General features: G+C 40.5%; 1 protein-coding gene across 1 annotated transcript in view; it reads left to right on the forward strand.

Moving 5' to 3' along the window:
* Positions 1-17513, forward strand: part of LOC134004191 (xylosyl- and glucuronyltransferase LARGE1) — a 34836-nt gene extending 17323 nt beyond the window's left edge. The window contains exons 5-9 of the mRNA XM_062443377.1: positions 2170-2333; positions 11577-11855; positions 11972-12118; positions 13925-14120; positions 15715-17513. Of these exons, the coding sequence (XP_062299361.1) occupies positions 2170-2333; positions 11577-11855; positions 11972-12118; positions 13925-14120; positions 15715-15912 (984 nt within the window). The 3' untranslated portion in view covers positions 15913-17513. The remainder of the gene's footprint in view (positions 1-2169; positions 2334-11576; positions 11856-11971; positions 12119-13924; positions 14121-15714) is intronic.
* Positions 17514-27664: the final 10151 nt, after the last annotated feature.

Genomic DNA, 27664 nt, shown 5'->3' on the forward strand with positions numbered 1-27664 from the left:
ACCAAAATGTTGATTTAACCCTGTTGCTGTTGCCACTTTGTCCAGGTGAGCATAGAGCTGCTCAGGGTGAAAAGCATCCTTGTCTTTGCTGGCTTTTGACATTTTCTTCAGGTTGGGAAAGTGTGTCAACCTCCCATTATTTAAATGTGTGGTCCAAACACTGAGGTTGGCCTTTGACTCATTCATCGCACTTGATGTGGGGCAAGTGTCTGAGGAGCTTGTTGATTGCATTCAGTTTTCCTGTTAGGTCTGTCAGAAACCCCACGTCCAGTGGCCACATATCTTCTAACACTTCTTCATGCTCCTTGTTCCTTGTTAGCAGCAAGTCAACAAATTGATGCTGTACTTTGACAGCACTGCTTACAAGACATAGGTCTCTGTCTTCTCTCCTTTTAAGTGGGAAATAGTGAAGTCCTCCTTTGTTGTGGAAGCCACTCTGACAAACATAAGCAGTGTCCCTTACATCCAGCGATTCATAGAACTGTAGTGAAACAAGTCCTTTAACACTTATCGATCATGTCTTCTGACAGTGACTCGATCCTTCTAGTCACCATTGCCGATGGTCTTTGTTTTCAAAGTTGTTGATGGTCATTGCTATCTTGAATAAATCATCATCTGTAAATAGCGTATTGTGTTTAGCCAAAAGGTGACTTACACAAAATAATGCTTCAGTAGCAGCCTTATTTTGAGCATCAGCTTTTGTGAAAATTGATTACTGGGTCATTAACTCTGATTGAGCTTGTCAACTTTCCCTACATGGACTCTTTGCAGGGTAGCTGTCTTTGAATTTCTGGTGGTTGGAGATGTGATGACACTCCAGATTTCCAGATTTTCAGATTTTTAGACAGTGCTTTTGTTTGGTGGCATAATGTACAAACCACTGTTGTAGGACTAGAAAACAATGTGCTCCGTCTCTTTTTAATGTATTGCAGCCATTTGTAGTAGCTCACTGTTTTAAAGTTAGAACACACACTTCACACTGCTGCTACAGAAGGAGGAAGAATTTTACCCGTCCATTTAAATGCGACAAGAGATGCGGCTGCTTGCGGTCATTCAGAATCTAATAATAATGTATCATGAATAAATAAGAACACAAAGGTACAGATTTGAAGTTGCAACATGCCAAATGGGCGTGTGACATTACATACAAATCTTATTCTACGGCAGTTTGCATCAACAGTGCATATGTTGGAGACTTTAAACCTTAATGGTGTAAGATGACATTGGTTTGATGAATCCAACGTAGTTACTCTGGTAAAGTGGGTAATATATGAAGTGACAAATAATCTGCTTTAGTCATATTGTGATCATTGCACAGTTTGATTGAGTGATTGATTGATTGGGATTTGTATTAAGGTGAATGAATATGCCCAGCCCACATGAACTTACAAGACATCACAAATTCAGACATGCCAGGGTTAAAGTTGTACACCTTTTCAAATAATAACCACGAAGACCAACAAGTTTAAAGACTGAAATAAGGTAACTGAAGCTTCCTCCATAATCAGATCAACATTATCCAGCATAGATAATTAATAGAAATATGATAAAACAATAATCAGACAAAGTATTGATTGAACAGTCCATCTTGCCTTCTTTTAAAGGCATTTGACATAAAACCTGCAGTTTAAATACATCACAATTAAGTAAACTTTCCATTTTCTGCTCATCAGAACTGAATCTAAATATTTCAGGATTCAGTCGAACCATTTGTTGGAACATTAACTCTCTTAAATCATCATAATAATGTGGACAGTACTAAAGAAAGTGGGTCTCATTTTACACTTCACCAAGATCACATAGCTCACACAATCTGTTTTCCTCCTGGATGTTTTTTGAATTGACCAACTTCAAGTGGAAGTGGAAGAATATCAGCTCTCAACTGGGCAACTGAAGATCTTTGGCTTCTAGATAACCAAGATGTAACTTATGGTTCAGGAGCAAACTTATGTTTGATGTGCATATATTTCCTAAATTTTGTCTTTACCAAAATATTTTCAAGCCATTTGTCTTCATATTTCATTAAGAGCTTATTTCTAATAGAATGCAGTTTTTCATACAGTATGTCAACAGCACTTCACAAACTGCTTGCAGCCACATTTTCAGGGGTTAACTTTGTAATCCATGAAGCTATAATATCTCACTGTCGGTGTCCTCCTCTGTCTGCAGCTCCAGAAGACCCTGTCCGAGCTGGATGAAGATGACCCATGCTACGAGTTTCGTCGAGAGCGATTCACCGTCCATAGAACACACCTCTACTTCCTCCACTACGAATATGAACCCAGCTCTGACAACACTGATGTCACCTTAGTCGCCCAGCTCTCTATGGACAGGTACTGTTTATTATTACCATCCCCTTACATTTAAATGGGGTGCTCTCAAAAACTCCCGAGCCAAAAGTCAACCCCCACTTTCTGCACAAGTGTTCAGGGCTTCAAGTGCTCTATAAATTCTATTGAGTGGCCAAGGGGAAGCTGTCATTTTCTGCATAGATAAGGTTGGATAAGAAAGAGTTAGAGCGCTTTCCAAGCTTGGATGAGCAACCACTTCAATAAATATCTGGTTCTTGTAAGAGCTAGATCTTTATTCTGCTTTATTCTGCTCTTGTAAGCCTGTGTATACACTTAAAGAGCATTGGGTAAGAAACATCCAATCAGAACGTTTAAAATGCTATTATATACACTACTAACAGCAAGCAGAAGCTAAAAATTACACTTTGTAGAAAGTAGCTCACTTTGTGATTGAGGGTGAGTTTGAGATGAAATCAGTAACTGTAGGGCAGGATTTCTTTCTTCAGACAGTATTTAGATTGTGTTCTGAATTTGCTGCAGCAGAATTTGCTGTGGGACTATCTACAGCTCTGCAGCTTCTTTTCCACAGCAGCAAAGCTCTTCAGTATCAAGAAAATAAATATTTGAAATTATAAAAAACCGATGCTCATGTCCTCAACATATAGGGCCCTGTTTTAACTGTGCAGGTGTAATGACGAGCATAGCGTGTTAGGTCTTGGACCCACAGATTTTGCAGGCGTCTCCGTGCACACCTGCTATTTTGATTCATGTATGTACAGCAGTGCATAGTGCAAAGGAGCTGGGTAAAGGTGAATATAGATCAGTGTGTGTGGTGATTATTAAATACTCTCTTAGCCTTGCACATCACTGTTCTCACAGCTGTTTAGCAGCCTTGTGTCATCAGGTGGTTTAATGAAGGTAAACACAGTGAATGGCCATGTGTAATGACACTGCACTCTGGTGTAGTATTTCTTTAATCAGTTCCTCATATCAGTCCCTTTGCCGTCAGATGCTGCAGACATGTGATAGATAGATGGATATATAGACAGACAGAGACTTTATTGTCACTGCACATAAAATACAACAAAACTGAGTGTACACATATGCTTGCTTTATGCAAATGTATGTTTATTATTATTGAAACAATCCAGAACAATGAAATACTGCATGCTCCAAAAATCTGCTGAAAGTATAACATGATAAACTCAAGCCCAACATGAAACAGAAAATGGGCATATTGACCTGAATGTAACATTTCTTAGTAATACTAATAAAAATGTATGTATGTATATATTACAGATAATGAACTGCTTTCATGCAATGTAAAGCAGCTGTGGACAGCAGATACTGTAACAATCATCCACATTCATTTATAAATCAACGCAGACAGATTTACTGACTTTCCTGCTTTAACCACTTTAAATGTTATTTTATGTTAGCATTTTGGTGTGTTTAGTTGCAATAACTTATTATATTATTAAAAGGTATACTATGCAGTATTTGATGGTTGTTCAAAGGCAGCCCCTCCTACAGTGCAGTGGTTGTCAAGTGAGGGGGAATAAAGAGAGTGAGCAATGCTGCTGCTGAGAACGAAGCTATGAAACATTATTCTCTGATGGTTTGACTGAGGTTAAAGCAAAAAATAAACACGCCCACACCTCTGCACAACCCTGCAGGAAGGTTTCAGTATTACTGGATGTCGTGTGGATGCAGAGATTCATCCTGTAAAATTACTGTAGTGTTAGTGGTTTGATATCGCGCCATCCTGAGACGTCTGTTTTTAGTCTAGGACCAAATCTTGACTAAAATACAACAACTGGCTTTGTGCTGCTTCAGTTCGCCTGTCTGTGTGCACTCTCATGCCACACAGACAGGCAAAGTGAGTTTGAAGGTCAGCAAAATACCAAACAGATTGTTTCTTGCACTCATCTCTGCACCTCCAAGAATATATATATATAATATTTTTAGATTATTCAGGAGGCTCTCCCTTTCTATGCTGAGAAACAGACAGATTGCAATGACTCACTGACCAATTTGCAGCTCTGTTCTGTCATTCATCACACAGATACTTCCAGTGCCTGCAAAGTTGATAGCTTCAAGGGGAAATTGTGAAAGTGCATGCCTCCATCCCTAATTTGTAAGACTCATCATATCGCCATTATTGTGGAGTAAAGAGAGGAAGAGGTACAGCTGAATTGAGACCAGTTTTCAGGGTGCTGCTGTTCCCAGCCATGTGAAATGTTTCCTCTGCATCCATGGAGATTTTTTCCCATGTACATGAACACATGTGAAAAGACACTTGACTCAAATTGTACACGGACAACTAAGCAGGATTTATACTTCATGTGATGGGGGTTCATTTACCAGCCATGAAGCAGAATGGTTGTCAGCATTCTACTAACACCATGCTGAGACACAATGGGGCATATTAACAGATCTACTGTATCTGATGGGGCATACAACGTTCAGCTATTCGTGGATTTGAAACACCCCACTGTCAGATTTAATAGAGAGCGCTATGTTGGTTGTGAGGATACAGAGAAAATCCAGGGATTTTTTACCATCAAACATCATCAGTCTGCCATTTATATGCTAATTCTGCAGTTTGTTTCATTGTTAACAATGAGCAGGGGGATTAGAAGCATTTTTTTTGCAATGAGCATTGTGTCTTTCTTCCTAAATTTGAAAGGTCCATATATTCAGTAGTTTTCCATATCTGCTACCTCTTTCTCTTTCTCCTCTCATAATGGGATTGATCCGTTTGAATTACAGGGTTATCCCTGCAGACTGGTTTGAACTGGTCTGAATGAACGTCTAGATTAAAGTCCTCTGATGTCCTTCCTGTTTAAGACGAGCTCCAAGCAGGAAGGACGTTACAGTGTAATCTATCTTCCCAATAGCTTTTTTTAAATACATTTCATTATTTTAAACAGTACATCAGAACACACAAGTAGTCACATAAGCAGTCACCAAGAGCCCAAGTAGTTGCATACTACTCGGGTGCTGCCTCAGTGTGTGTGTGTGTGTTCCTTGTCAACAGGTTTACTGACATTACAAGGATAGATGAAACTAAAACATCAACACTATACTTGCTTATATTAACATTTATACTCAATGTAAAAATACCAAATCAATATTTGGTATGAATTACATCCCCTTGTTTTTTTACCGTGATAAGTTGTATGCATTCATTGTGTATTTAACTTAAAATGCAATATATTTTAACATGTAATCAATCATCTGTTCATTTATATATTTTTTGTAATTATTCTTGAATGGACTTCCTGTGGGTTAGGAACAGTGTAGTCATTAGCAATAGTAACATTTCTAGCATTAAACTTCACAAAATGTAACATTGTCACATAAATAACAATTAAACAATCAGTACAAACCTACAATGCTACCAAAGGCATAAGATCTATGCAGATGTCACTGGATTAGCTCAGATACAATGAAACAACAACTCTCTGCGTCATGCTTGCTTACGTCCTGATTACTGGTCATATGACATCATTTCCTGTTACTGACATTGTGTGATTTTTAAAGTGAAAAAATATTTATGAAAATGCTCGTGTGGGAATGTTGGGTCTCTTTAAATGAAAGAGTACGGTCCAGACCTGCTGTATGTGTAAAGTGCCTTGAGATGACTTTTGTTGTGGTTGTTGTGTGCAGTTGCTAACCAGACAAAGTCAGCGCAGGTATTTAAAGGGAACACACACCTACATGGGTCTTCTGCTATAAGCGGGCCACTCCGATGCTTTACTTGAGTGAAAATTGCAATACAACTGTGTATATAAAATGTATAAAAAAGGCTCTCGGCTCTAAAAGGTAAAATTACAGTCCCCCTTCAGTCAAAAATATGTTTTACGTCTTGCTCTTTCAGTTGGATATTTGAGCTTTTATGTGCATAATGATGTATGTGACACATTTTCGCTGTGCTCATTCAAAACTAAGTTTGAGGTGTGTACATACAAGCATGATTTGTGCCTCATTTGGAGCCACTCACAGTCCAGTATTTCATTTCCAAAAGTGTTATGTAAAAACTTGAAGCCCCCAGTTCACAAACACTGAGAATAGACTTTTCAGTGAAGTACGAGACTCTCGTGTCCAGTAGTTGAACTTTATAAAATAAACATTTACATATTCATAAATTCTGGAATTGATAATGAGGGAGACTGAGTAGATGTCATTCTAAGGATTTTAATGAGGTAGATGAACTATTTTTGTGCAAAAACCATATTAGACACAACTTATTATTCAAAGTAGAGTATTTTTCATACATCTTAAAACATGTCTGGAGGGAATCTGTAAAGCAGCTAAAGTAAAAGTCCCCATTATATCAAAAAATTGCCCTTGTGACTAATATATTATATCACATGCTTTTGATGCATCAGTGTATATGTAGTGTTTAACTGTTTTAGCTCGTTGAGATGGAGCTACGTACTTTTAACTACTGTGTAGTTTAACTTGATGCTGGGTTGTACTGTATGTAGATTTGCGTGTTCTTTTGGAAAAATGATTTAACTCATTTGAATATCAAACAATTATTTAAATAAAAACCTTATGAGACACTGCTTTTTTTGTAATAGGCTTCAAGCCAATAAAGTTGGAAACCACTTCTTCTCTAACAATGTAATGTATTTTATGAGTTCATCATGTTTTATGTAAAATCTTCATCTGAAAGATAACGAGTAACTCCAGCTGTCAGATAAATATTATGGAGTACAAAGCACAATATTTCCCTCTGAATTGTAGAGAAGTATGAAGTAGTATAATAGAAATATTGTACTGTATTACAATACTTGAGTAAACAGTAACATTCCACCTCTGCACATAGCATTATATGATCACTTCTGCCATTGTGGACCCACAATGAGGCACACTGTAAAGAATCCACAGAGTGCAACAATTCAATTAATTGATTTAAGTCAGAAATTTCACAATTAACACAAACCTCAGCTCTTGCTGTTGTTTGTGATCATGCTCTTTCTTTTTCCATACATACAACTACAACTACAGGTTTTTTTGCTCCACCTTCCAGGAAGGCTGTTCAGAATAATTAAGAAAAAAAAAAACTAGTACCTGTAGATCAGTGGTCTCCAAACCTGCTCCTGGAGAGCTGCCCTGCATGTTTTAGGTTTCTCCCCACTTTAACACACCTGATTCTAATAATGAACTCATTATCAATCTCTTTGACAAGCTGCAGCTGCTTGATAACAAGCTAATATTTAGAATCCAGGAGCAGGGTTGGAGACCACTGCTGTAGATATTTGCAGGCAATACTCAAACCAGTTTATTTCAAGCATAACCCAGCCTTAAATTTACTGTTTGAAACCATCTTACCATGGTAAATACATACTGTTAAATGCCATTCGGTCCTTTATTAAGTATTTTGCAACTGAAACAAGTCAATGCCGAGTGCTGGAAGTGGATTTAAAGCTTGAGGGTGATTGACAGTCTCTCAAATGATAGTTGTCTCTAAATGGAGATGTTCCTGAAGTCTAAGAAACTCCATGTCCATCATCTCCACATCAAAGACCTGTTGTAACATATGGTGAAGATGAAAAATGTGACAGTTTGTTGCTTTTCTCAGCTCTCTCCAGCAATAAAGACAAATCCTGACTTTTGAGGAATTAATTAAGATTAATATGTCAAAGTCTAGAGAATTGTTTCTGCTGCAGCCACCCCCTAATTCTGTCTTCTGACTGAACAATACGGAACAGAACAATGGTTAATAAGGTTGGGGATATTGCATGTCTGAAAATGCCCTCCTCTGCTTGCTCTGTTCTTGCTGGCTCAAGGATGGTGAGGGGGGCAGAATAAAGCCTGGAGGTGTGAAATTTCACCAACAAGTCTGTCAGCCAGGCTGCTTGTTTAGTAAGCCTCAGATCTCAGCAGAGTGAAGAGATTCATCACCACGTATGGAAAATTCCTGCTGATACCACAGTAGCAAAACAAAAACAGACCGACTGTTCTTTCAAATATGTTTTCTGATTAAGTTTATCTGTAATTCCATAAATCTAGTTGTCACAGTCTTTGTTTTTGTATCCCACTATCTTACCAGTATTTCATTCTGTGTTGTTGCCATATGCAGTTTCCCTTTGGAGACTCCCAATTTATTTAAGATAATGTACAGAGAGGTAGACAGTGGTGGATTGAGATGTTACACAGACTTAACCCTTCTAATTGCAGGACATTTGGATGGTAACACCCATTCTTCTGTCAGTCCCCACACTATGGTCCTTTGCAACAAAAAATGGACCTTTGTCAAAAAAAACATGTATGTTGGGTTAATTGTCCTGTGAGTGCCCGTGACCGAGGTACTGGCATAGAACTGGAGTTGGTCCCCGGGCATTGCATAGTGGCTGCCCACTGTTCAATACTTGACTGACTGAATGTCACTTTACACCTGTATGTGTGACAAATAAAGTATGTTTGTAGATTATGAATTTTAATTTCTCCTGGATATTTTTGGATTAGTTGACCTGATAAGTAGAAAAACTAAGCATAATCTTTGAACAGGAAGTAGTTTTTGAAAAAAAAATGATGTCCTTGTATTGTGATAATTAGTTTGCACCAAAGATAATAAAGTCCCAATGTCCTCAAAACAGTACTTCCTGATTAGCCGTGTCGTAGCTTGTCGCTATTGCTAAAATTTGTCAAATTTGTATAGCATGTCAAACTACGTTAGTAAGCATAAACAAATCTGTTTCAACCATAACATTTGATAAGGTTTTGTATTTGGTCCACTTATCTGGGTATCAACTATTGATTGACTTAGCCAAGATGCCTGCCATCTGGTTTTAACCAGGTGGGGAGTTCCGGTCCTTTGAAATGAGGCCAACGCAGAAGTAACTTAAAACTGCATTCTATCGTTTTGGTGTCAAAAGGACTTCCGTCTCTATACAAGTCAATGGAGAATTCACCAACTTCTCACTTGATTTCTAACCTCAGTAAACGTTTTCAAAATGTGTTTATGGTCTCAATCGCTAGTTTAAAGCCTTCTTCAATGCAGTATGATGTTCATTTGGGACATTTTGGCCTCCCTGATTTTATATGTGACGATAAAGCAGGGTATGCATTAGGGCGTGGCTACGTCGTGATTGACAGGTTGATTGGTCCACAGGTTCAGGAGGGCGCCTCATGCTCCTCCTGATGTCCATATAAGTAGAATCCGTGGGGGCTTTTTTACCCGGCATGCACTGGAAATTTTCAAGATGGTGCTGCTCAGATCCGATACTATTCGCTTCTAAGCAGAGCAAGAGTCTATTGTTTTAACATTTTTACACTGTATTGTGCTTTTTCTACCACTAGGTGGCAAAAAAAGCATGTATGAAAGAGGTCAACAGGTCAAAGTTAAGCAGGATGAAGGCAAACCCAAATTGTAATGTTCCCATATGAGGACACAGGGTTGCAGAAGATTAACCAGGCTTACCAGTAAAGTTGTCATGTGATTTGGTATGGATATTCATGGCCCACAGAGGATGATTTCTAATATTTTTGGTAATCCTCCCCAAACTATAGTGCTACCATCAGAATAAGGGTTTCAGTATGATGCTGCTGCTTTCAGTTCAGGCATCCCACAGGCATTCCTAATGCGCTGCAAAATGTAACCTTCCACACAAGATAATACATCTAATCTAATAGATATAAACTAATAGAATTTGTGGAGTATGTTCACGCTTCCAAAGGATTAAACCTTGATATTTGGATGACTGCATGGTTCTTTAAATCACCCTCAGGACAAACAACACTTTAGCCCTGTTTTAATATTGCCAGTATGTTGTGTGTCCTGCTCAGCTATGTATTATGTATTGTGGTGTGTGTGTAATAAGTATTGCTTCCTCTAGGGGGTTCTAGCAGACTTTAGACTCTGTCTCCTTTTAATGAGGCCTATGCTGTGGAGGGAAATATTGGCATTCCAGATCCAAAACAGTGTCAGATACTCAGCAAACAACACAACCCCACCTTCAGATAGAATACCAAATGCATTTACTGAAGTAGAAGCATGCAGAGTAACTAGAAGGCAGACAGGGAATGAGATGAGGAACTCAGGCTATGAAATTGAGGCATACAGGCATGACAATTTAAAATACTGGAAAAAGTACCTGATTCAGTAAAGTGGAAAACAACACCACTTTACAGCAGATATTGTGTATTCAGAGTGTGTGACACTGAGCAGAGGCCAGCCTGACCAACAATGTTTTTTATAGCTTGATTCTTCAAAGAAGTCTCCCGCTAAGCCAGGCTGCCGAGCTTTACTTAATGTAACAAATATCAAACAAATATCAGTACACTATTTGCATATCAAGTCCAAGGTTGACTAACTCATTATTTCATATCTTAACAAAATGCAATTAAAGCTGTGGGCAGTCATGGCTAATTGTAATGGTAATGCTGTGTCACGCCTCACTTTTTAAAGTCACAAAGAAACAATGGAAACAGAAACAGTTGGAAAAAGCTGCAGGGCTCCATAGTTTGTCCAAAATCTTCCAGATTCCAGATAAATGAGAACTCCTCAGTGGCTCACGAGGTAGAGCAGGTCGGCCACTAATGGGAAGATCAGAGGTTCGATTCCTGGCTCCTGTAGTCTACATGTTGATGTGTCTTAGGGCAAGAACCCCAAATTGCTCCAACGGTGTGTGAATGAGTGAATGTGACTTGTAGCGTTAAAGCACTTTGAGTGGTTGAAAGACTAGAAAAGTGTTATATAAGTACAGTTCATTTAACATTACTAGGACACAAGCAACCTGTGTTAGAACATGGATGTTCTGTCCTGTGTGGAGAATTGGAATGATCACTGCTTTTTGTTAGGGCTGTGTATTAGACCTCCACACGACCCTTTATGGAAAAGTTTGGACATGCCTGGTGTATGTCATGCCATGATGTCAGATCGTGTTAAATGGAAGAAAATGTCCCACAAAGAGCCTGTAGACACCTGTGTGTTATTGTTGGACTTTTTAAAATAAGGCATTGAAAAAAGTACTGTTTTTGTATTTGTATATTTTATACTGAAAATCAAATAATATATTGGCACTGGTATCTAAGAATTTCAAATGATGTCCAGCCCTACTACTGGTATGTCATGATGTAATGAAATGTAAAGAACAATCAAGTTATTGTCTAGTTTGCTAAAGATAGCATGTTATCTGGACAAGATGTTAGCTAAGATGTGGTCCACAGACTATATGGATCTTGCACACTTTTTTGGGGTTACTGTGCGAACATACATCCATACTAATAAACATTTGTGTTACCACTGTCCCTGTGTTCTACCCTGTGCAGGCTCCAGATGTTGGAGGCCATCTGTAAGCACTGGGAAGGCCCCATCAGTCTGGCCCTGTACCTGTCAGACGCTGAGGCCCAGCAGTTCCTGCGCTACGCTCAGGGCTCAGAGGTGCTGATGAGCCGCGGCAACGTCGGTTATCACATTGTCTACAAAGAGGGGCAGTTCTACCCGGTCAACCTCCTGAGAAATGTAGCCATGCGGCAGGTCAACACACCGTACATGTTCCTGTCAGACATCGACTTCCTGCCTATGTACGGCCTCTTCGAGTACCTCAGGTAAGAGGAGAAAACCAGCCATGTCTGCAGTGTTATTAACACCTTTTTTTTCTGAGCTCTTGTACATGCGATAACATTACTTAAGTGATAACATGCGTCTCTGTGTGTGTTTGTAGGAAGTCAGTGGTGCAGCTAGACATGGCCAACAACAAGAAAGCCCTGGTGGTTCCAGCTTTTGAGACTCTGCGATATCGTCTTTCCTACCCAAAATCTAAGGCTGAGCTGCTTTCTCAGCTGGATATGGGCACGCTCTTCACCTTCAGGTGAACCTTTTCTCTGTTTCTGTAGCCATAAATGTTTAAGAGTCTTCAGATATTCATTCAAACAACACACTTCATTAGCTCTTTTCATTGCTTCCTCCGTGGTCGTGTAAGTCAGTAATACTGATTCAGCTATCCTCAGCACCGCACTCACAGAGACTCACTGTGCACTTGTGCTGAGTTAGAAATACATAAAACACAAAAATCCAATACAACTGAGAAATGATAATAAGCAATTAAAATGAGGGACGGTTACATTAGGAGTTACAGTTAAATCGTTGGAATGCTACAGAAAACACAGTTGAAGGTGGTGTTTGCTCAATGAGAACTTTATCAGGAAAAATAAGCAGATACATCAACATTTCCAATTCACATATTTAATATAAGAAACACAGCTTTCTGCTGAGAATACATACCCTACTTGAATGACAATGAAACACATTATTTTCCAGAGATACACATTTTATATTCTCAACTAGTAGTACTGTACAGTTTGAGGTACTTGTACTTTACTGTAGTATATTCATGTGATGCTACTTTCTACATCTCAGAGGGAAATATTGTACTTTCTACTCCACTACATTTATTTGACAGCTTTAGTTACTTTTCAGATGCAGATTTGACACAATGGATAATATAACAAGCTTTATAAATACAACACATTGTTAAAGATGAAAGCAAACAGCAGTGTGTAGTCGGCTCACATTTCAGATGTCTATGAGTTGTTAACTGATTTTTCCCTCTAAACTTCTCACATGCTTTCATTTCAATAAATGTTCAAATGATCCAATATTTCAGCAAAAATCAAAGATTAGAGAAAAAGTCCAAAAACTGAAAAACACATTTGTGTATCAGAACGTAGTTTTTTCTTCTTTCCTCTCCCATTAATCATCTCACCACCCCTCACATTTATCTGCTGACCCTATGGAGGGGCCGCACCCCTAGGTTGGGAACCACTGGACTAAACTAGCTAACTGTATATAAAGTAGTGTAAACTAGCTCCACCTCCAGCAGCTACAACAGTAACTACAGAAAACCCTTTATATTATACCTTTAAATAAAGAATCTTCTACCACCACTGCTGATCTCAATCATGACTTAAATGAAATAGAAGGAACATCACCATTCTATTCATCACCACTCTACTGGTGTAGAGGCAGAAGTCTTAAAAACAGATAACTCAAAACCAGAACTTTCTGCATGAAGAGAAGATGCCAGTAGAAAGTCTTTTGGGTTTTTTCTTTTGTAATTTTGGTTAACTGATGCTTTAAATGAAACAGTAACCAGTATAATATCTCACTTAAAAACATCTGTAGTATAGTTATGTTTGACTGTGTTCAGCAACAATCCAGTAAGAATTTTCTGTTCAGCAGGACAAGCAGGGTGCTCCTTTCCCTCCTTTCCCTCCTTTCCCTCCTTTCCCTCCTTTCCCTCCTTTCCCTCCTTTCCCTCCTTTCTCTCCTGTGTGCATGCCGTCAGGTTTCCTTCAGTCACACTCACTTTGCTTCGCCCGCCTTGAATTTGCAGTCAGTAAATGCCTCTTTTATCTTGGCGGTTGTTGGAGAAAGAGGTGTTATGATGGCACAGACAGAAAAAGAAACACATTTTTTCCCCCCATCAACTATGATTTGGTCTGTAGTGTGAAGTAAACAAACGCTCTATAAATAACAAGATTTTTAAGAGCTTCACTGATACAGATTGTAACCCAAACGCCACCTAAAATTTTATCAACTAGAAATCGCACTTCTTCCCAGAAACACTTGAGGAAGGTTCACACACTCCCAAACCTTTTATTTTTTCTCCTGCCAGGTACCATGTATGGACTAAAGGCCACGCACCAACTAACTTTGCCAAGTGGCGGACAGCCACCACGCCATACAGGGTACAGTGGGAGGCCGACTTTGAGCCCTACGTCATGGTGAGGAGGGACAGTCCTGAGTACGACCGCCGCTTTGTGGGCTTTGGCTGGAACAAGGTGGCTCACATCATGGAGCTGGATGCACAGGTAACTGTCACATGTTCACTTCATCCAGTTCTAGGATACTTCTTTTCCTTCATAATATACGTCTAGTATACTACATAGTATACTTCTAGTACACTATACAGTATACTTCTAATACACTATACAGGATACTTCTAATACACTATACAGGATACTTCCAATACACTATACAGTATACTTCTAATACACTATACAGGATACTTCCAATATACCATACAGTATACCTCTTTTCCTTGCTTGACTTTATGATTTTTGATAAACATATTTAAATACTACATACATGTAGATGTTAAAGCTGTTCTCTTCCGTAGTGTTTGTGATGAAATCAGTAGTGTTCATCACACATTCATCAGTGTGATGAGTGCTGTACAGTTAATGCCTCTGTAGACATGCCTCTGTAGGTAAGTCAGCATGCTTATAATGATTAGGCTGTATTATTAAAGCTTTATGAAGCTGTCTTAGCTCAGTATTCAATAGCTCTCTTTGTGATGACATATTCAATGAAATGCCATCTTATAATGAAATAACCTCATTGGCCCCGTCTAAGTAAACTGTGATGACTAGAAGTCTTGTAGCTTAGTGTGACTATATTGTGGGAGTTAAGTTATATCTGTAAAAACTGGTTGTGCCAAACAAGTTAATTATGATGTAGTGTTAAGTATTATTTAAAGTGTAGTCAGTCATTCTTATTAACAATTAAGATGATGGAGAGAGAGAGGAAAAGTTTGATTCATATTTAGGATACAGTCTGTGTGCTCTGTTGTTGGCAGACTACATGCTGTCATTTATGTTGACACTGACATGCACATTATATACTGTACATATTACGTATATACTGTTATTTTATGCTGCATTTAGCTGATGTGTAGATTGTTGCTGGCACCACTTGGTTTCATGAAACAGGAAGTTGTGGGTAGTTCAGGTGTTGACTAGTAGAACCTTTTACACTTAAGACTTTTATTTATGACCAAATAAACACCCCTCCGCAACAGTGTTTCAATTATAGGAAGTGTAATTAAACAAAGTGGTGAGTTTGGGGTGAAATTAAGTAGTTTCCAAAGAACAGTGTTGATTTTAACTTGCAGTCAGTCCATTCAGCAGCCGCCAGATATTTTTTCTCAGAAATTGGTGGAGACCAAACCAGAGTTCAAAGTACAGTGAATGATGGACTCACATTCATCAGGTGGACTCAAAATTGAAGCGAATGTGTCTTCTGGTTAGGGTTAGGGTTGTGAAATTAGACACCATTCACATTACATCAAAAAAGGTGATGATGTCACACCTATTTTTTTTCAGCTTATTGTGGCGTTCTTCAGTCCTCAAATGGTCAACATGAATGAGTGAATTCAGCTTTAATTAGTTCCATTAGTGTTGCTGAGCAGCAGGTGTGTGTACAGGATAATGGTAAACGCTGAAAGTAGAGAAGAGTCAGCAAACTGACTGTGTAATATCAGTTAGAAATATCTACATGAGCTAACATTGGCCACCATAAGCTAATACTGCAGCAGCATGTTGATGTTTGAACTGTATATGTTCAGTATGTTGTGATAAAAAAAAAAAAAGAAGCTGTACCACTCAGCATCTTCTCTCTCTACAGGAGTACGAGTTTGTGGTTCTGCCCAACGCGTACATGATCCACATGCCTCACGCTCCCAGCTTCGACATCACCAAGTTCCGTTCCAACAAGCAGTACCGGGTCTGCCTCAAGACCCTGAAGGAGGAGTTCCAGCAGAACATGTCGCGGCGCTACGGCTTCGCCGCCCTAAAATACATGACGGCCGAGAACAACAGCTAACCACCACTGCGGGACCCTCACACTCCCAGCCCTGAACTACTGACACACCCCACGGGCTGGGGAGGGGGGCGGCGCAGGAAACAGACGGCCCATGTGGGACCATCGGGATATTTTGAAACTTGAGTCCCTCAGACTTTTGTTAGAACGTTTGACCCTCAAAAAGGAACTGCGGGGGTCTTTATGTCCGTACGTTGACCTCTGCCAGGATGTAAAAGCTGTGAAAGACCACTTGAGTGACTGCTGGGTCTGGACCCCCGGCTGTGTGTGTGTGTGTGTGTGTGTGTGTGTGTGTGTGTGTGTGTGTGTGTGTGTGTGTGTGTGTGTGTGTGTGTGTGTGTGTGTGTGTGTGTGTGTGTGTGTGTGTGTGTGTGTGTGTGTGTGTGTGTGTGTGTCCTGACAGACAGACAGCAGGCAGAGAAAGCAGACATTCAATGCCTCGCCATATTTGTAAGACCAGTGACAGAGTTGTGGGCTATGTGTAACATTATGTGTGTGTGTGTCTGTGTATGTACATGCAGGTAGATGAAAAGTGTGTGTGTGTGTGTGTGTGTGTGTGTGTTCCTCCAGGACGGCTGCTTAGCAAAAAAAAGCTTAAGGACAGCTGAAGATGTGAATCATTGTGGGGCTTCCACTCTGTTTGCACGCTGCAGAGAGAGGAACGCCTTCCAAGTGCCGCCAAGTAACACAAAGCAGCCGCCGTTTGACAAACAGCACACGACTCAAATGCAAATCGTCAGCAGGCGGCGAGATAAGACAAAGCGACGAACGCGTCCGCACAGATTTTGAAAGTCTCATTGTGACGAGTGGCGCACGCTCAGATATTTGAGGCGAACAGCCAGCCAGCCGAACATCTGCTGTTGCTTAATTTGTTTCATAGCTGATACAGATCAGAATAAATCCTCCTCCTCGAGTGACAAGAGAAGTTAAGTGCAAGGATGGCTGGAGGTCGTGCACGCGGTTGATATTCAGGGTATCTCCACATCAGCCCGAGTGTTCTGCGAACAATTGTTTCCCCTGTTTTGTTATGACTGCACAATCTGACAGCATCTGGTGCAGTCTGCTTTTTTTTATTTTTGTGTGTGTGTGTATTGTGTGGTCTGCACAAACACACACAAACCTACTGGAAGTGAAGCCCACCTCCCCCCCCCTCTTCCACCATACAGTAAAGCACCAATCACTGAGCCCACTGTTTACTTTTCTTTTCCAACAATCAGTATTATTTATCAGTGTGTTTACAGTCCCGATGGGTGGAGCGGCCATGTCTACCCGTGTGCACCGTCAGGAAGATGTAAGGAGGACAGGAAGGAGAGTCTCAGCTCTGAAACAGCATTTCTGTGAAAACCACCCACTTGCAGTGAGGAGAGTCTTTCTTTCTGTCACTCTCTCTCCCTCTCTCTCTCTTTCTCACTCTGGCCTATAGTTTTACAACATTATGGTGATATCAGCTAAAAACACTGCAGAGGTGTCTGCTCTCCTGTTTGTGTTGCAACACACTGATGTAGGTTTGTTATGAATATTCTCCTTTCTCTGTCCAGCTGTGACAGACAAATCCCTCCCCCGATGTCTCAAGACAGTCACTATAATATACTCATACTATATGATTTAGTATATGTTGGATATAGTCACGAGATATAAATGCAATAGAAATAATAGTTACTGTAGGATTGTTTAAAAATGGCAGTGATCACAGCCAGCAGGTCCATGTGGGCCCTATAAGGGTTACATTTTGGGCTGCAAATATGGGTCCCAAGTGGGATTGTCCACAGTTTCCATGGTGACCCCACCTGTGTTTGCCCATATGGGCTTCAAGTGGGTTCTGATTTGGTTTCAGGTGGGACCCAACTGGGTGAGACCCATCTAGGCCCCATATGGGATCTAAGTGGGATCAGAATGGACCTTTAGCAGGGCCCACCTAGCCAGCCCACATGGGCTTCACATGTGGTTTCTGAAACAATATGGGGCTCATACAATTTGCCCTGTTTATGCCCATGCCCACTTAGCCCACTTACATATCTTATGAGGCTCATACAGTCAGCCCATGTGGGCTTCACATGTGTATGTTACTGAAACCATGTGGGACCTGCAAAATTTGTCCAGTTCAATGCCATGCCCACTCAGTAGCCCGCATTTAACCCATGTGGGGCCCACATGGACATGCTGGCTGGGAAATAACCTGTGATCCTGAAAGATTTGCCCATGCCCACTCAGTACGTAATAGTTGGCAATTAATCGACTAATCGTTGCAGCTCTAGAAATTTGCCACAGTTGCGTTAAGACACAAACACAAACATGCAATCTGCTGCTGAATGAAAGTTATTTCCCCCCTAAGATAACATTATATGACTGAATCACAGAGTATCATACTGTGTGCTGAGGAGAGGTGGACATGATTTGTTTCTATGGAAGCTAAATGTTGGTGGTTGGATGCTGGAGCTGCTGTAAAACTAGAGGCCTTTGTTTCTGTGTGTTTCTCTCTCTCTCTCTCTCTCTCTCTCTCTCTCTCTCTCTCTCTCTCTCTCTCTCTCTCTCTCTCTCTCTCTCTCTCTCTCTCTCTCTCTCTCTCTCTCTCTCTCTCTCTCTCTCTCTCTCTGTACAAGATAGCTGCAGAAGGGCCTGGTGCAGTCACGCAGGTGTGTGTCTGTAAGTGAATAAGCTGTCTGATTGTACACGTGTGTTCAGTATGCAGGTGTGTTTGTGTTTGTGTGTGTGGGGCTTTTTGCAGGGCTGGGGAGGAGCTGCAGTGTGGAAGTAGGACAGTGCTGACTGATGCTGCTACCTGAATAAAAGCAAAGAGTCAAACACTCAGTTGTTACTGTCTTTTATCATTCCTTCCTGCATGAAGAGCAATTTAACCTCATGAACCCAAAATGAAGAAGGATTCATGGAAACACTCAATGATACACCTCACACACACACACACACACACACACACACACACACACACACACACACACACACACACACACACTGCAGTATACATGTGTGTATTTATAGTTGCAGATTACCACCTCATCGTGAGTTGTGCTCAGTCTGTGGAGGCGTGTGATGTTTCTGTGTGTCTGGAGGAGCTTCATCAAGTCTGAGAAGATCACCTTGATGATGTCATCACCGGTGATGTCATATCAGCTTGGGCCTGGAGACTACAAAATTATAAAAGAATGTGTTTTTATATTGGAAGTATGAAGTTTGAAGGACTTGGGAGTTCACCAGACAGGAAGTGTCTAAGGAAGAAGTCCACTCAGATGCATTATGGGAAATGTAGGATCCAGCTTCCAATTTAAGTGATTAAAAGTTAAATGATCCCTGTATTTGCTGCACAGATTGTGATCGTTCTGTTTAAATCTGTAAATATTGAAGTTATGAGTCACTGTTATAATCCTTATAGAATATACTGAGTCACTCTGCATGGGACTTCTAAAGCTCCTCAATAGTAAACTATGAAGGGTTCATAGATCAATGCACAGGAGTCTGTGTATTCCCTCTTAGTCAGGTGTTTAAACATATCCTTAAATAACCAAACAAGCCTTTATTGCCATGACTACATGAATACAAACTGACCATACACACTGCTCGTCCTCAGGGTCAAAGACATGTAAAACCTACACACAGAATATCCAGTGACACTCTATCTGCTCCGACCGGTCCAGTAATAGTGATGAGGACATACAGTGTGTGAATACAAAGTAGAAATTGAAAAGAAAATATGAAGTACCAGGTGTTTTTATACAGGGAAAAATGCCAATTGAATTTCTACAATAAAAAGAAAATCACCTTTTTTTGATTATTCTTATCGGAAACTCTCTGAATATTGTGCATATCTGACATATTTGTCCTATTTATTTAGTTTGGAGAAAATGGGTGTTTAAGCTCTATTTCAGGGGTGTCAAAGTTCAGGGGCAACATACAGCCCAATTTCAGTGCAAAAGTGGGCTGGACCAGTAAAACCACTGCATAATAACCTATATGTAATACATATACTACATATTTATAACTTTACTAGAATAACCAATCTAGGGTTACCCTAGTAAGAAATACTGATTAAATGTGTCCAAACCCACTGAGGAAAAATGTGTCCTTCAAATCTCACAGAATAAAGTGTCCAATATACATCATTGAGATATTTTACTCTGGAAACTCAGAAATACTGTAGTATATATGTCCTTATCATCAGTATCAAATTACATCGTTCTTGTCAGGAAACATCGTAGAAAGTTACAGACTACATGACCTGTGTGTGTGTGTGTGTGTGTGTGTGTGTGTGTGTGTGTTGTGTGTGTGTGTGTGTGTGTGTGTGTGTGTGTGTGTGTGTGTGTGTGTGTGTGTGTGTGTGTGTGTGTGTGTGTGTCTCCTGCCTGTAGGTCTGCTGATGGGATGTTTCATGATGAGGGGAACAGTGAGCTGACCTTCTTTTAAATGAAAGGAAAGCGGATCGCCCAGTTTATCAGCTCCCTGGTGTGTCTGACTGTCCCCGGTGAAGTCGTCCCATAACTTCCCTTTAATGAAGGTCCCACGACACCATTTCTCTTATCACAGAGGCTATTAAAAGTTTTAAGGAGCCACTCATTAATTCAATTTTAAATCTTATGCATGAATTTCAGCTGACTTTAAATGATAAATTCAGAGGATTGGAGGAAGTTAGTTTTGCAGATGTGCTGTTACCTAAAAGGCAGCTGTTAGCTTGTCAATAAGCAGTCAAACTAAAGAAACTGGAGGAAAAGATACATATTGTCCACAATTCCCAGCCAGCATGTCCATGTGGGCCCTATAAGGGTTCAATTTGGGCTGCAAATATGGGCCCCAGGTAGGTTTGTCTGCAGTTTCCATGGTGGCCCCACCTGTGTTTGCCCATATGGGCTTCAAGTGGGTTCTGACTGGGTTTCAGGTGGGACCCAACTGAGTGGCCCATCTAGGCCCCATATGTTTGCCTGTATGGGGTCTAGGTGGGATCAGAATGGACCTTAAATGGGGCCCATCTAGCCAGCCCACGTGGGCTTCACATGCGGGGCCTATGTTACTGAAACCATGTGGGACCCGCAAAATTTGTCCAGTTCAAGTCCATGACCACTCAGTACCCACGTAGCCGCATTTAACCCATGTGGGGCCCACATGGACATGCTGGCTGGGAAATAACATGTGATCCTGGCCAGATAGAGATTAAATACTGATAATACTACTAACCATAACCTCCACAATAGAGGTCTACCTGTACCTGAATCTGTGAGATTTGACCAAACTGAACCTAATTTTATACCCACAACTACTTAGCTTTATTCCAGTCATTACTGATTGGCTGTTACTTTGCCAAAGCTAAATGCAGAGCATGAATTGGCTCCGCTCAGTCTCTCCCCACTGTGCATTACATATGTATTTGATACACTTGCCACACATAGATGAAAATGATTGACACATTAAGAGGGAGAAAAACAGACATATATCAATATATTACATTTGAAAAATAATCAAACTCAACCTGAGCCCAAGGCTTTAAACATTATTATATGCTCCTCACACAAACTCTGCAACGTAGAACTAATCAAGGTCAGCATTTCTTCACATGTAACAGTCTAAGTCTGAGTCATCCCTCCTTTTGCCTAGGAAGACCATGAGATGTAGAAGCTTGTAAGTGGACCTTGAGTTTATACTTTCTTTGGTAAATTATTAGTGTAGTTCTCTTGTGAAAGTGTTCCTATCAAACGTTACACATGAGATTATATATTTTAAATAGAAAAAAGATAAAGCAGCGTCTCGCCAGAGAGGCCAGATCTCCTCACCATCTGAGTTATTCACAGAACTCCACCTACATTTAAAAAGTAATCCATTCAAGTCCAAACACTAAATGTTGATTGGTCATCTTATAAACATGCATACACCAGTTATTATTTATCATATTTGCCCAATAGGTAGATGAACCGTATGGACTGCATGCTGCAAGTCGTCTTCTTTTAGTCTAGAATGAGACAATGGAAGTGCTGTCTTTATGTTTTCTGTAGGCTGGTTTAATGTTATATTGAATCATGGTTCAATACTGACACCCAGTGGTCTTTAATCAGGCTGCTGGATTATAAACTTATAATATTTCATTTTTCATTCTCTAAACTTAATACAATTTTGTTGATTCAACTCCACAGTCATTTTTGTATATGTAATTAGTGGTGCTGTTTTATTGTTGCATTATATTAACCCTTACATACTGTTCAGGGTCAGATGTGACCCGTTTTTTCATCTGAGATCAGGAAAAATACTTATTTTCCCCTTAAGCTTGAAATTTGCTCAACCTACCATAAAAAAAGGAAATATATTCAACACATATTTATCCAAAATGTCAAAAATATTCATTCTTCACATTTAATATAATTTGTTAAAATAGTTCCTTCTGTCTTATGAAACACTGGACCATTTTATAGATATTGAACAATACTTTTTTGTTTGTTTTTTTATTTGTCTTGTTTTATATAATTTGATATTTTTCTTTCTTTTTTAAAGATTTATTTTGGGGCTTTTTGCCTTTATTTTTATAGTAGGTGGCAGAGAGGCTGACAGGAAACAGGAAGAGAGAGAGAGAGGGCATTGACCTGAAGCAAAGGGAGGGAGCTGTTGAGTAGATTTATTGCTTGTGGGAAGAAACTGTTAGTCATCCTGGAAGTCCCTGCTCTCACAGTCCTGAACCTTCTCCCTGATGGGAGCAGGTGAAACAAGTGGTAGTCAAGGTGAGAAGAGTCCTTGAGGGTCCGGAGTGAAGGCTGCAGGCAGCAGGAGGTGGTGATGGTTGTGATCAGTGGTGTATACCAGGGTATACGGCGTATACCCACTTATTTCAGTCAGCATGCGTATCCCCACTTCTAAATCCCCCCTGATGTGCACCATTCAGTAGTATCTGCGAGCCAAATTGCCCATTTTTTCCCTAGGATGGTGAAGCCATGACCCACGCTACTCTGCCTCTAATTGGCTAGTACTCGCTATCAATAATATCAATAATATCAATAAACTAATGAACCAATCGGAGGCAGGGAAGGGCGGGCCATGCCGAGGTAAATATTGCTAACCGACACATTAACTTTTACAAGTTTACTTTAAATGATTTGCCTTTAGGATATGCAATGAACCGGTAAGTTTAGGTAGATTGTTAGTTTGGGTAACTTCTGAAACATTGGACACAGAGAACAGTGCAACACAAATAATACAACATGTTGCCAGTGAGATGCGGAGCAAAATCGTCAGTAGCATCATAGCATCATCCTTACATTAGCATTATAGCATCATCCTTACATTAGCATTATAGCATCATCCTTACATTAGCATTATAGCATCATCCGTAAATTAGCATTATAACATCATCCGTAAATTAGCATTATAGCATCATCCGTATATTAGCATTATAGCATCATCCTTAAATTAGCTGTCCTAATTGACGAGGCATCTTCTTTAAGTCACAAAGCTGCCATGACAGTTTCTATTAAAGCATCAATTCAAGAAGAAAGCACTTTTGAGTTTATCTGATTGATTTTGATGTGTGGAAGAGAATGATATGTGTTTTTAATCTAAGGTGAAATATGAACGAGGATGCATTGTCAAATTCAGATCTGAAGTATTTTATTTAAATAAATGTTCAAAAAATAAGTGAAACACCATGTTTGCCTCATTTATATTTTAGATTCATGCAGGCTGCCTGTGTGACCATTAATACCTACAAACTGCTCCTGATCAAGTCATGTTAGTTTTATAATAGCGGCACATCTGGCCCACACTATCTGTTGCTAATCAGCTGTTCAAAGAGACAGTTTACAAAAGAAACTACTGACTTGCCAAGTGAGAGAATAGGTGTCATTCCTTATTCCTTAATAGGTCACTCAAAATACATAGTTGTCTCTCACTAGTCTGTGGGCCAGTATTGGTTTAGTCATTTCATAATCCTTCCTCCTTGAGATCAAGCAGCAGAAATGATGTGATGATGAGCAAATACTAAATAGAGTAGTCTTACATGTTACTGTTTTTCTGGGCTGCGTTAAAAAAAGGCAAAAATTGAGAGTATACCCACTTCTCCAGGGACCACTACACCACTGGTTGTGATCCCGTAGCAGGTCAGTCCTGATCATCTTACCAGCTGTTTTGATGGCTCTCTGTATTGCTGCCTGTTCTGCCTTCATACAGCTGAAGAACGAGGCAGCTGCGCAGTATGTCAGCACACTCTCGATGGCACAGCGGTAAAAGTTGATCCGCAGCTTCTGTGGTAGATTTTCTCTTCTTAGTTTCCTGAGAAAGAAGAAGAGACGTTGCTGGGTTTTCCCTATAACTGAAGCTGTGTTGGTGTCCCAGGACAGCTCCTCCTTAAAGCAGGTGACTTGCTCGACCTCCTCGTCGCTGATGTAGAGTGGGGCATGGTTGCACCGACCCGACCTGCAGAAGTCCACGATCATCTCTGTGGTAACTTCAGTTTAAAAAGAACCACTCGACTTGTACTCTTATTCTAATAAAGAGTAACTTAATAATGTTCACATTACAACAATCTCCTTTGTCTTCTTGATGTTAAGGTTGAGGTTGTGATCAGTGCAGCAGACTGTCAGGTTGTCTACCTCCCTCCTTTAAGCAGACTCATCATTGTTTGAGATCAGGCCAAGCACCGTGGTGTCGTCTGCAAATCTAAAGATGTATTTTGTTGGATAGGAGGGAGAACAGTCATGTGTGTAGAGCGTGTAGAGCAGTGGACTGAGCACACAACCTTGTGGGGCACCGGTGCTGATGGTCAGGGTCTAAAGAGTGGTGCTTCCCCATTCCAACTGTCTGTGTGTGGTTTTTTAAAAAGTCCAGAATGCAGTTGCACAGGGAGGTGTTGAGGTTTAAGTCCTGGAGTTTGGAGATGAGTTTGCTTGGCAGGATTGTATTGAAAGCAGAACTGTAGCTGATGAAGAGCTTGCGGACATATGTGTTCTTCAGCTCCAGGTGCTCCAGTACAGTGTGAAGTCAACCGGTTCTCCCTGTAAGCAAACTGGTGCTGGTCGAAAGAAGCTGGTGTGATGCTTCCGATGTGTTTCATAACCAATCTCTCCAGGCATTTAGCGGGTATGAGGGTGAGAGCCACAGGCCTGCAGTCATTTAGCAGGGCTCTAAACTAACTTTTTTTCTTAGGTGCACCAGCACAAAATTTAGATGCACCCAAATTTTCGACCATATCGCATTCAACACCGCAGTTTTACAGGTTCACGTTTTTTAAATAGCTGTCCATATAGGCAATATTGACTTGTAAATGATTAACTACAGTAACAATCTGGTCAACATAAAGTTCTTTATTTGAACAATTCCATAAGAAAGGTCACTTCACTGAAAAGTGTTGGTCCTTAAAGTGCTTCACTGAGCTGAAATTTAAACTTAAAACATCTCAAGATAGATGAAATAGTCATTATTATGAGATAGTTTCTGATAATTATATGAGATAGTTTCTCATTATTTTGAGATAGTTTCTCATTATAATGACTTACAGGATCTTTTTTTTCATCACAGTGGGGGAAATGGGCTGGCATACAGAGTCGATCGTATGTGGCTCATTATCTGAGGCCGTCTCCTGACTAGGGCTTGACATAGCCTGGGAGGCATTCATTGTGATTTTCGGACGGATCGGGCGATGGTTCGGCGTAATTTATCACCGCTATCTAATCACCGCCTCAGCCCTTTTTTTTCCCATTTGGTCGCAAAATAGTGGAGTTAGAGCCATCAGCCGAATGGCTTACTACAGGCGCTAACGGAACCACCAGTGTATCTCATAAATTACTCCACTAATAATGCCTGGATTGTTATCAAACTTCTACAGTAGTACAAATAGGGTCTTTACTCATAAATAGATGCATTGGAAAGTTTTTAAGTACACCAGGAGTTTATTAAAATAAACACTTACCTGATGGCTTTTACTCTGCTGTTACTGCTAAAGCTGTAAACATAGTCGAAACCTTTCTACGATGTTTAAGGCACATCTAGAGATCTGTGCGGAATCTCGTGCGACCACACGGTATTTCAGTGATCGAGCACACATAGGCTGTTGCGGCACGGCATAACGCGATGTCGCCGCAATGCGACGCATGTATCGCGTCGCCCGGAGCGAATTCGCATCTAATCGCGTCTTTGCATTGACTTTACATGTAATCTCGATGCGCGACATCGCGTTTGGTCTGAACACGGCTTTAGGATTCATTCAGGCTTTGTATAAGTGTAATGTGGCCTGTAACCCTAACCCATCCCATCCATTAGCTACTGTTGGTCCTTAGAGGATTGCTGGGGTTCCCAGCTGACACTGGACAAGAGGCGGGCCACACCCTGGACAGGTCACCTGTCAATCACAGGGCTGACACATAGACACAGAATCATTCATACTCACACAATCCACAGTCATCAATCCACCAATCCTGCATGTTTCTGGTCTGTAAGCAGAAGCCCTTGAAGGTTGTTGGGTGCACAGTGCTAACCACTGGACCACCATAGTGGTCTCCAACCCTGCTACTGGAGAGCTACTGCCCTGCATGTTTTAGGAGGAAAGGGGGGTTATGAAGAAGAAACAATAAAATAGAATACACAGAATAGTCCCAGTAGTAGAGCAGGCTAAAATACAAAATAAAAGACTGATTAATAAATAAATAAAATTCAATTGAAAGCCAAATAAAAAGGTAGGTCTTAAGTTTGCTTTTCAAAATATGACATGAATGATCCTTAAAAGAAGACTGGATGGATGGATCAGGACTTAATGAGATGTGTATGTAAGAGTGCTTAAACAGTAGGATGGTTGTTTCCCTTTCAGCTTTTATTGCTGCTAGATTGTTTGTCCAGAAGGAGCCACTGAACTCAGCCTGCAGGAAAACATGTTAAAAGAAATGGAACACTCTGTGTTTTAGGAGTGGGGGAAGTAGCTCCCAGAATGAGACAGAAGCAGTGGAGGATGAACAGTAGACAGCCAGCAGCTCTGAAACCAGCAGCCGAAGGTTCGGCACCAGCGGGTGTCACCAGCCGTCCTCCCCGCTGTGACGCTGGGTGCTGTCTCCCAGATGGCCGAGCGCAGTCTCCTCATGTAGAGACATAATGGAGATTGTCTGCAGCGGTCCGATTGAAGCAATCAATCAAAGTGTGCAGGCCCTCATGGACAGCACAGCTAGCAGATACATGTTTATTACCAAAAGCAAACTGTATGTTCCTCTAATATCACAGGATTACCTCTGATTTATAATAACTGTGTGTGTGCGTGTGCGTGTGCGTGTGTGTGTGAGAGATCTTAATCCCACATGGATACTTGTTAGTTGTGCAGTAGAAAGAGAAACAGCCTCCACACACAGAGCAGGAGCAGAGGTTTACAGACATCCATCAGGACACGCTGCACCTGCATTCAGTGTTTGAAAAATTGCTTTGACATTTTTGAAAGTGCTGTGACATTTTATGAATATCTTTTAGCGTGCAGAGGCTGCTGTTTTGTTGTGGGGGTTTTTATTTGTTACCACTGTGATTTTGAGAAGTGCTTCACAGTATGAGAGAAAATTCTCCATTACTGTCACTCATAAAGCGCAGGAATGAGTGATAGAAATCAGAAATATGTGGACGTACAGTATGTTGCTGCCAGGGAGCAACACTACCTCCAATGTTATACCTGAGATTCACCCAGTGTGCCTTCACTTGTAGTTAAAAGCTAAATAAGGGTTAATAGAGGACAGAACATCATTTAAAATACATAAATAGAGCTCCAGCCAACCAGGTGAACACTAACATCCACTCACATTCATAA

The sequence above is a fragment of the Scomber scombrus genome, chromosome 22 (genome assembly GCF_963691925.1).
Source record: "Scomber scombrus chromosome 22, fScoSco1.1, whole genome shotgun sequence".
NCBI classification, from domain to species: domain Eukaryota; kingdom Metazoa; phylum Chordata; class Actinopteri; order Scombriformes; family Scombridae; genus Scomber; species Scomber scombrus.